General features: G+C 33.6%; 1 protein-coding gene across 1 annotated transcript in view; it reads right to left on the minus strand.

The window, feature by feature from the left end:
- LOC123661566 (glutamic acid-rich protein) overlaps window positions 1-12,030 on the minus strand; it is a 33,040-nt gene that overhangs the window by 14,131 nt on the left and 6,879 nt on the right. Inside the window, exon 3 of the mRNA XM_045596521.1 lies at window positions 7,794-7,960. Within this exon, the coding sequence (XP_045452477.1) occupies window positions 7,794-7,960 (167 nt within the window). The remainder of the gene's footprint in view (window positions 1-7,793; window positions 7,961-12,030) is intronic.

Below are 12,030 nucleotides of genomic sequence, written 5' to 3' on the forward strand. Positions count from 1 at the left end.
CATAAAGACATATTCTATTTATTACGAAGGTATAGGTTATAAAACATCACGCTGCAATATATAGAAACCAATAATATTCAAAGAAACAAAAATCAGTCTTTAGTCTGCACTCTCCCATCTTTAAAAAAAATATTTACGTCCGAAAAAAAAAAACATAAATCCGATCTAAAAATATTAATTACTAATCCGTGGTTTGTTTCGCATAACTTTATTTTTAATACAGTAAATATTTACTGGCGGAACTAGCTGACCGCGTTTCCGGGATGTTTCCTACTAAAGGGCCTTTCCTCTATATAGTAGAAGGGATGGAATTAAATGTATCGGGATTCGGGGGTAGTTTTAGACCGGAATTAATGGTTAAGTATATCGACGTAGGGGTACAGCATGAAATATCTTGCTCAGAATTAGGAGCAACCCGATTGGAGAAGTATCCTCAACCTTAGAGAGGATGTAATATCCTTACAGAGGTCTAAGATAGACACGATCTTCACCCATCTGTTTAATAGATATAATTTATTTTATATCTACTTAAGTATACAAAAAATAAATCGCAAACAAGTTAAATACTCCAGGTTAGCCAAGTTTTAATTAATTCAAAATTGAAAAAATACTTTTTTCTTAACATTAGACCGATGACTTTAAATAATAAATCTGATAACACTGGCACTGGCCGGTAGTGAGGCGTGAGACGTTTTATAAAAAAAAAATGACATTACATTATAGCATTATATTATTTTAGCGTGTTACTCGTTATATTGTGAACTAGATATTTCAATCATTTTAATACAGGCATAAAGAAATCGAATGAAAATTCATTATGAAATCGTCGTGTTGTCTAATACGTAAGTACATACAAAATGGATTACAAATTTTCTTCTAAGGCCTGTTTCGCCCGTTGTGGTTATTCACACAGTTTATCCTGCAAATAAGACTAGACTTTTACAAGCAAGAGTTCGAATACGCCATTAAGACCTATATTATTACTATTTTTATTTTGTTCGGTTATACTGCAAAAACTACTGAACTGATCAGAATAATACTTATACCATAAGATACAGCGTGTTTTGGAGAAGGTATAGTACATGATATGTTGGTGATTACTAATCGTGTAACAAATATGCACGGACAGACGTCAATAGTATCTCATAAATACAAAGAAATTCGATGATGAAAAAGAATAATACATCAAAAACGTTTATCTGCAGGATATCCCCGTCAAATAGCGCTATCCACACTTGGTGAACAGGCCAAACGTATAACAAGTCGTAGCATCGAATCGAATGAAATGTTGTAACCCACGAACTAAAATGTCGGTAAGATTCACTATGACGCATTGAAGATAACACCCACGAGTACATTTTGAAACAGTAATCACTCAATTTATTCCTGACCAAATCAGTATAGCCAGTGAACATGTGTTCAGTTGGGGCTTAGATGGAACCATATATAGAAAAACTATTTATATTATATTAATAACAGCTGACCTGACAGGGGCTGGTCATCTGTGTCGCAGGACCGATGGCCGTTGGAGTAGTTGGAGGGTCCTAGAGTGGAGACCGCGTCTTGGCAAACGCAGTGTGGGACGTCCTCCGGCCCGTTGGACCGACGATCTACGTAAGATTGCCGGTGTAGGCTGGATGAGGATTGCGGAAGACCGGGATGTGTGGCGCGAACTTGGGGAGGCCTATGTCCAGCAGTGGACTACGATAGGCTGAAGTGTGACCTGACAGACTTTGTCCTGTCTTGTGTACATGTCGTAAATTGTATTTCCTGCGCAATTTTATTAGTCCTTCTACAAAGCATTAAAGAACTTTGAAAAAAATTAGCCGCCAGTTGGTCAGTGTCGTTACATTTATTTTTAACTTGATATAATGCGTCTCAGTGATTTGCGGGATGGGTATTTGGTGTCACTAATCACGAATGTATAAAAATTATACTGATTGGACCTAAAGAGGGTATGTTACAATTATAATTTATCTATGTATTATTTATTCCCTAAAAATTTTCCAGAATTATGCGACTTTTATACATCCGTTAATATAAAATAATTGGATTGTCATCCAATATTCTTATGAATAGGATCTGTTATGTATCAAACTGTAAAAAATAATAGATAATCCAATGTACTAATATTTTATAACGTTTTGTATAGCAAAAGAAATTGACACAGAATACAATCAACCGACATATATTATTTGACACAAGAAAGCAGTCTATTTCCGTTTCCTTGAGCCCGTAAAGTAGCACTGAATAGTGATGTCTAACAGGATAATTGTCATCAAGCAGTTAGTTAGAACCAGATTCACAGGACCACTATTGCAATCTTCGACAGAAGATCTGGCAGACAGTAAGAGTATAAGGCAAAGTGACTATTAATTTATATTAAGTACAGTGAGTCACACTAATGTAATTGTAATGAATTCATCACATTACACCCAAGTCGTTCGTCGTTGGACGATCGGTCGCAGGCGGTTATTTCTGCAGTGTGTCTAGGCCGTGAATGTGGGTCGTTATCAATGTCGGCTGAAGTTTATTTGTTTATCTCGGTCTTCTGCTATTGAGCGTTTGATTTCAAATGTTGAGCTTTATGAAATGTTACGAAAATGAGAAGAAATATCCTTTTTTTAGAGCTTTCGTTGCGTGCGCTGCGTAAACGGATAAAGTTAAACAAAATTTTTGTATGACGGAATTAATCGAAATTAAAAGTTCTAAAAAAAGTCCGCGACAGCATATCCTTTTAGAGTTAGCATTACAACGTTTTTATGGTAATCAAATTTCTCAAAAATAGCTGATATATGCTATGCAATAGCTGAGCCCGCAAACGTTGTTTTGCCATATATGTTATTAACCCCCTTAATCCCTCGTCCTTTTATAACTTAGGGGTATGAAAAATAGATGTTGGCCTATTCTTAGACCTACCCGATATGCACACAAAATATCATCAATATCGGTCCACCCGTTTCGGAGGAGTATTGTAACTAACATTGTGACACGAGAATTTTATATATAAGATTCTTTATTGCACTTTAAAAGCATAATTATAAATGATGCTTACAAAGAATGTTGGCAAGGTCGAACTTATCTCTGTAAGAGATCTCTATCAGTCTCCCCATGGTGGTGAGAAACGATGTTGCCACACACACATGACACAATGTCTCACTTACACAGTAACAAAAGGTTAATAGTAATAATAATAAAGCTTTTTTTATACAATGATAGGCTTGCGTTTGACCACTATTTCACCTGATGATAAGTGAAAATGCGGTCTAAGATGGAGCACGCTTACCTAGAAGTAACCTATTCACTCGCACTTAAAGATCCCCAGGTTATAATTTTCTGGAAACACAGACGCTGGTAGAGAGTTCCATTCTTTGGCTGTACGGATCAAGAATATACTAGCGATAGATTTATTTTGTAATTTATACTTACGTTCAGAAATAGTAATACAAAATACAATAAAATACCTATAATTTATTAGTAGTAGATTTAAATAATTATGTATTTAAAAAAGATATATATTTCTGGAGTTTATATAAGTATTTTGGTGTCATCCGCACTCGGAGCTCTAAATACAAACATTTTCGAGTATAGAAGTATTTAGCCATTATGAACAATGAGTAGAAAAATTACAAAGCATTTGAATGTTTATTTTGTGACAAAGCGACGGGGCATTGTGATGTTAATGTGCCATGTTACCGAAATGACCATAATGTGCTCGTTTCAGCGTTGAGTCAGATTACGAAAAAGGTTTTAAGTGTTCACGTATGGAACGTAAGGAGAGATTTAAGCTATTTAACGACCTTGTTTTAATGCTACTTAGTTTTAAGATAAGGCTGACTACATATGTCAGACTGTCTGTAAAGATAATTAGAAGCAACACTGGACATATGCTTAAGTGCAGTAGTTCAAGTAGTCGCCTTAACGCCTGCGGTTGCATTTTGTTTTAGCGCTGCGTTACATGCGTTCTCTTTCCACTCGGTGGCTGGTTTCTGTATTTGCACTAAAATTTGTTTCTGACTTTAGCGTAAATGTAAGAATTTTTCTGTGATATATATGTCTGACGTTCTAATATAAGAAACTTTCTAATAAACATGTACGATCTGATACTAAGTACAAGTTGATTTTAGACTGCGCAGAGTTTTCATCGTTACAATTTAAAATGAAAAATGTCTGATGTGGTGTAGTCAGCCTTATCCTCGGCCTTTTTGAATCGTTTTGAAAAAAAAAAACACTTGAAATTACAGGCCACTTAAATTGATTACAGAAGCCTTAAGCTGGCACTTAATTGGCATATAATATAATAGTATGTATTAGCTTTAGAGCCCAAATTAATACTCATATAGGAACTAAACCTAAGCAACGATGAACGAATCCTGGTATTCCTATAGACAAAGTAAGATGACATAGTTTTTTTGCTTAATTTAAGGAAAAGATTATCCCAACTATTGCGATGTCTTTGAAACTCACCTACAGTTAAAAAATTATACATTTTTAAAAATTTAGAATTATAGTCATAGAAAAATTATAAACCTATTTACTTGTACTTACACAGGAAAATAGAAGTCTAACTTTTTAGGTTAGGCAAAAAAATTACCTTTTTTTTTTCAAAACAAAAGAGCGACAGCAGTAATCTGCAGCTCTTGACAATGAGCCAGACGCTTGTTGTGTCAATTGCACCGCGACAAGTTGAGACGTGTCCCTATTCTCCGTGTCAGCGTTGAGATAAGTTCACACTCCTGTTTATATAAACGTTCAAAATTCAATGAACGTTATGTTTATTTTTGGTACTTTTAGCCCTCAATTGAAAAAATTGATAGCATAGCAAAAATTCTCTGCATAGGTATATAGAAAAAGTATAAAACAATTTTCTTCCTAAAGGCTTCCAAAGATTAAACAAGCGTATTTTTGAACAAGCCCGGCCAAGCACCCGCATGTCCTTTAATGTTCCACATGTATATTGGTATTCATTTAACATTAGCTGGTTATTTTGCCCTTGTCTGCTTATTTGCCCTTTTTAAATACAACTATAATATTATTAAACTACTAATGCATTATATGCAATTTGTTATGTGTCCAAACGCCTGACTCAGGATATCCTTCTTCTGGGAGTCTCTGAGTATGGGTTATTTATAATATACTGATTGTTGTTATTATATATTATTGTGCTCATGTGTATTTAGAGTAAATATACATGCGATACAATGACAAGACCGAGGTCCAAAAATAATGAGAATGACATCATGCGTGTAACTGTCTTTTCTTGCGAGCGGTTCAATGTATGAGCAATAAGCGATTTTTATTAAAAGACATTTATTATAATCAAATGTACTGTGCGGCTACGGTACTAAAGAATATAGCCACCCCCTCTCTTCCCGTGGGTGTCGTAAGAGGCGACTAAGGGATAACACAGTTCCGCTACTACCTTGGAACTTAAAAAGCCGACCGGTGGCGGGATAACCATCCAACTGCTGACTTTGAAATACACAGGCCGAAGACGGGCAGCAGCGTCTTCGGTGCGACAAAGCCAGCCCTGCGGTCACCAACCCGCCTGCCCAGCGTGGTGACTATGGGCAAAACACACGAGTTCACGCTATTTTTGGCGTAAACTTGTGGAGGCCTATGTCCAGCAGTGGACTGTATAGGCTGTAATGATGATGATGATTATAATCAAATTATATGCTCGAAAAATTGATTAATGGTATTTAAATAATGTTACCGTTGGTTATGTATAAAGTGTAGTAACAAATATCCTTTTATTAATTTCTCATATATAATTCCACCTTTACACATTTTCGCATTTATTATACGTAACTTCAATATGACTTAGAACTTAATTTTATTAATAAAATTGTTCAATAATAAAATGCCAATTTGATATCGTCAGAAATATTTTTACTTAGATTTTTTTTTTTTTTTTTTTGTAATTATATTCATTTAAATAATTAAAATTGTGGTTTAATTAAGTACTATATGCTCCTGGATATTTTAAATTTTTAATTTACTATTTTGTTATTAGCTATTTCATTCTTCGTAATATTTATAACTCCACCTTACAATATGTACTAAGCACTCAGGTTTAAATATTTAATATAGTAAAAAAGTTTTTTTTTTTTTTTTGTATGTTGTTTTATAGACTCCAATGTCCGAACCGATTTACCACTATGATTACTAAAAATTTTTTAGGCTAGAAAATCTCCAACTACATGTACGTCAAAAAAAATACCAAAAAAAAAAAGAAATGTAAAAACAACTTTTTGCTTATAAGACCTTAAATATGTATAATATTAAGATCTACAAATAATTAAATAATTTCTGAAATTATTTATTTATTTATTTATTCTTAATGTACACCAAAATACAGACACATATAAAGAAAGATACAATACAAGATGTACAAAGGCGATCTTATCGCTAAATAGCGATTTCTTCCAGATAACCTTTGGGTACTGGATACGATACAGTAGCAGCGGTTAGAAGTGTGCACAAATTAAGGAGGAAAAATCAATAATAAATAGATAAAAACTACGATATGATAGACTTACATAATTATAAAAGAAAAAAAAAAACATAAAATTGTATTTTAGCTATCAGTTTACACCTTGTACCGTGAGATAGAACGCCGACGCAGCGCATACACTCTCTGAGACCTGCGATACTGCGTCTTGGTTTATTTTCATCAAACAGCAATGTTGCTTACTCTTTGATATATTGTATACAATTAGTTTAACACGCGAATTTCTATAAATATCTACATATACATATAAAAATTTAGTGTCACGATGTATGTGGACGATAAACTCTGAAACTACTGAACCAATTTTTATCAAATTTTGCAAGAATCTGCAATTTGGTCCAACTTGGGAGATAGGGTAGTGTTAGACTCGGTAGGTGACGCTGCTATCGGTATGTAAGCAATCAAATTTAGTAGCTGTTTTCCGGGCATGACGTCTACCGGGTCCGCAAATAATAATAATATTTAAAAAAAACATCTGGAGCCCATTATTATTTGATTCAAAAACCGTTTTAATACTAATATATAAATAACTAGGTACTCAACATTTTTGTTATTATATAATTATAATGCAATCAAATGGGGAGGGTCGGCATAGTAATGAAACACATTATACCTATAAGCATGATAAACTACTACTATTACTTACGTTAGTAGATACCACGAAGCTGCCGTATTAAAGTATTATACATCATTGGAAGTCTGGATATGTATGTTGAGGGTATATCTGTATATGTATATAATTAGGCATATTTTACCGCACACAGCGGACGACGAAGTAATTATTACTTTTTGACTACCGAATCTTAGTTTGGAAAGTAATAGATATTTGTAATATTATTTAGAACTACATTAAGATAAAAAGGCGTAATTTCGGGTTAAACTTTATCATAATACAAACACTAAACAATTTGCGACTATCGCGTTGTGATTGCTCGACCGATTGCTCTATCGCCGCATTGTGCAATCACTTCCTGATTAATAAAATTTACAATTGCAATTGTCAGATACCTTTATATATTTTTTATATTATGTATTATATACCTAAGTTAAAAAAACAAAAGCCATATTTTTTGTATGTAACAAACGTATATGTAATGTATATAAACAATTTCTAGCAATAATAATAATTATTATTATTACTACTTCGATAAGTCTTTTAAACGAGTTACAAAACCATTTCCTTCATATGGATGTACCCTCGCCATCCAGAATATCCAGACCTCCATAGCACTCAGCTGGATGCAGTTGCCACAGCGAGAAGCTACCACAGCCGACTGACCTTAATTTCTGGTTCGTAGTACACATAGAGGGGGGACCGTACCCTGATGTGCGGCGGTAGAGCGACCGGCCGGGACGGTGGGGGAGGTCCAGGTGGTATGGCTCGCCCGCGTTCACGTAGCGCCGGATGGGGACCCATCCGGATCGGTGGTCGTTCTTGTTTTAATGCTGTGAATTGAAAGTGTATTAGTATTTTAGTAGATTTTTAATTAATAAACAGACAGATATAGAGATGGAGAGAGAAAAAGAGAATATTAGAAATTTATTTGAGGGTAGTCTGATTTTTTTTCTATTGGAATGTATTAGTTTATAAGCCATACATACTGTATTATACAAACGTTAAACTATTAATACTTATTAGTAAATAAAAAATGTGGGAACTTCCTTAGACCTAATACAAAGAGGACAATTTTTTTTTTCTATCGTTTAAAGTTTAGAATATAAATTCAATTCTATACAATTATCAACACTAATTTTGCGCGGGACAGATTTACTGGTGGAAAATATTTAAAGCATTAATGTATAATAATAATAAATAAATAAAAATGAATGTTGCTAAGCACATAACTCGAGAATGGCTCGACTAATTCGGCTAATTTATTTTTTGTATGTTCCTTAAGACCCACAGAAAGATAAGCTAGTGGAAAATAATTTGAAATATGATTCGCTTCAACCTGTAATATCCCACAGCTGGGCATAGGCCCCTTTCCCTGTTTGGGAATAGGATCAGAGCTTAATCCACCGCGCTGCTCCTATACGGGTTAGCAGATATATTCCCTATTATGAGTAATGATCGCTATCAGCTGAAACATTATTAATAGTAAATATTTAATTAGAAAGAAAAAAATAGCATTAACATGTTTGTTTGTTGTGGATGGTAATTGGGCTACATAAAATAGCGCTATGAATCATAAACATGAACAAATAATAAAACAATAAGCATAAGTAACAACGTGTAATCTAACGACGCATATTTGAATGTTGTTGTTATTATGTAAATTACCATGCTATATAAGCTAGCTTTACACTATAAAAATCACGCAATATAAGTAACTAAGCCACTAAACATAATTAAATGAATATAAGTAGATAATTTTAAAGCAGCGCCATCTATGAGATTTTTCTGTAGATATGAAATGTAAAGAAGAAACGGGTAAATGAATGTTATTTTAAAAGGTATAATCGTAGATATTTTTGGTGCTGTATAGCGTTCACGCAAGTCGCGGGCAGCAGCTAGTAATAATAATAAATAGAGTGATTCCAGAGGAAGGTTTATATGTAGAATACAGTAGAGAAACACAGTAGTTTTAGAGGTTTCTAATTTAATGTAAATAAACACAATTTTTTGCACTTACATTACAAATTTTATTTTATATTTAGTATCAGCATTGCACCAGTGCGGAACCGGGGAGGGACGCTAGTTTTAGATAATAATTAATTCTTAATTAATGCACGTAAGAAGTTATACTTCATTGGTTAGCTAACTTCACGTTGCTAACTTCTTCTTTATTGAGTAGCTATCTTCAGGGTGTCGGTTTTTTGTGACGATGTACGCGCGCATCGTAAAAATTTACTCTAATCATCATCATTTTCCCTAACGCGCCAAAAGAAAACTTCTAAAACAATATAAACTTAAAATTAAATTGTTTACTAGTCTATCCTCACAGAGTTACCAAGATATATATTGACAGAATACACCTTATATAAATATTTCGTAACACCGAAGTTTCAAAGCCTGTAAATTTCCGAAGTGCTAAATTATTTAGTAATCATTGATGTTACAAAGTAAAACATCGTAAAAGGAACATTAAAATACGAACGGAACGTGAATACATTTCAAGCGAATTACATATTTTATTAGAGAACCGACAAACTGAAATTTCTAAAGAGAGACAGATTAGAAGAAATATAAGAAAACATTAAATAATTACAATGTACTTTATCTACTATTCTAAGTGCAAAAGTTTTTTTTTTTTTATACCACTAGGTCGACAAACAAGCGTACTGCTCACCTGATGGTAAGCGATTACCGTAGCTTATAGACGCCTGCGACACCAGAAGCATCGCAAGCGCGTTGCCGACCCAATCCCCAATCCTCCCCCAGGAGCTCTGGTCACCTTACTCACCAACAGGAACACAATAGTGCTTGAAAACAGTATTATTTAGCTGTGATCTTCTGTAAGGTCGAGGTACTACCCCAGTCGGGCTGCTCCATATTTTGAGCAGGAAATTCCTGCTGTGCCCTACCTCAGTTGTTTTGTTAAAGGTTTTAATCAATCACGCTAAAACGACTGAATGGATCCGGATGAGACAAAAATAAGTAATACTTAGTATAATTCAAGACCGGAAAAATATACCTACGGCTGCCATGTTGTTTTCTGTTTACGCAAAATTCACTCATTATAATGATACAAATTTTTCGGATTTTATCGAAGTTTATTAAGTTTTTTTGGTGCCCGTATCGGATACTTTACAGCAACCATGGCCACGGGGGGACCTCCTACGGTTACCGTTTTAGCTTTCAAATAGTAATTTAGCTATTAATAATTAAATATCTTTTATCCTAAAATTACGTCTTACTAGTCTTGCCAAAAATTCTTGATCATACGCAATAGTCTTCCTAGATCATTCCTTTATAATGACAAAATAAATGTCAGTAAAAAATCGCGAGAGGGAGCTAATGTCAAATGTCAATGTGTCCGCCGTATACTACGCGAATCATGCGGATATGCTTGTTTAATCTTCTTTAATATATAAAACAGTCGTGTTTGTTCGAAAGCTTATAACTCGAGTACGGAGGCACCTCTCTCTGCTCGTATATATCCCGCATAGCAGAATACCTATAAAATCATTGGAAAATTGACGAAAAAATGACGAAAAAAAAATCCGATACAAAATTTCATTACATAAATACAAACATCACAGATTAGACAAAAAAAAAACTTCCAAAAAGAAGGCGGAAAAGAAAATATAAAACCCTGCCTCCTCTAACAAAATCTTTAATTTACTCTATTAAAACCCTAATCAAAACCAATCAATTAAATCAACTAATTTAAATCATAGGTACTATACTTTTAATCAGTACATAATATAAATGATATTCATCAAATCCGCTCTTCTCCGCCGTCGCTCGTGACTCAAAATATACTTAACAATCTGACCCAGTTCGTCAATTGCAATATTACCTAATTTGTGTTTAAACCCATATGGGATTTCAAGGCCCGTATACGCTAAACAACGCTACGTAATCGTTTATGTATGTACATTTGTAAGTAAAACAAATATGTTCACATATTTGTGGTGTCGCCAGATACATAGCGAGTTAAATCGTGTAGGATAACTGGAGTTTAAGATGACTTAAGTTGTGTAAGATTCGCTGTTATCACGACAATCTGGTCGTTAAATTGTGTTGTTTTAAATTAGAATTGAGATATTAAACCATATATACTCTTTTTAGATGATTTTGTTAAATGTACGTTGCTTAATAGTCTTGTTTAGGACATGAAAAAAAATCGTAACGTGGGGAAAATTGAACATAGTATGTTTTGACATCTTGTCATAGCATACATGAATAAAGAGGCTTACGTCCAGGAGGGGAATATTCAGGCTGATTCAATCAATCATTCTTAGTTATATATATATATATATATATATATATATATATATATATATATATATATATATATATAAAATTACCATTTAGGTATAATATATAAATAAATTAACCGACATTTTTTTCATTTGCAATCGAAACAAAGTCCAGGTAACTTGGGAGTATCTCTATATAATTTTGGGGGGAGCTCTATATAATTTTAAGCTTCACACTAGCCCATACAATATTACACCACCTTTTCATTCCTTTTCAACATCGATTAGTAAAAACACTTGTATTTTAACACGCATTCTTTTCATTTCTTTCATCAAACATTTCAAAAGCAAATGAATGATGCATCAAAGAGCGTTTCTTGTCAAACTCGAGCCACAGTGCTCTAAGGACCCATCACAAGGACTATTCACTTAGGAGGTCAAAAGCCTTATAGATGACACAAAATGGGCACAAAATAGGACTTAAGTGATACGTAAAATCATTATTTAAATTGAATATACAGTATTAATCCATCGATATTAATATCTATTCATATAACTAAATTATAATCGGTGTATAAAATATAACTATATGTCTGTACATGGAGGTGTTTAGAAAAATCGAATTGTAACTTATATTTTCAGCATGTCAA

Source organism: Melitaea cinxia, chromosome 17, assembly GCF_905220565.1.
Source record: "Melitaea cinxia chromosome 17, ilMelCinx1.1, whole genome shotgun sequence".
In the NCBI taxonomy this organism is placed as follows: Eukaryota; Metazoa; Arthropoda; class Insecta; order Lepidoptera; family Nymphalidae; genus Melitaea; species Melitaea cinxia.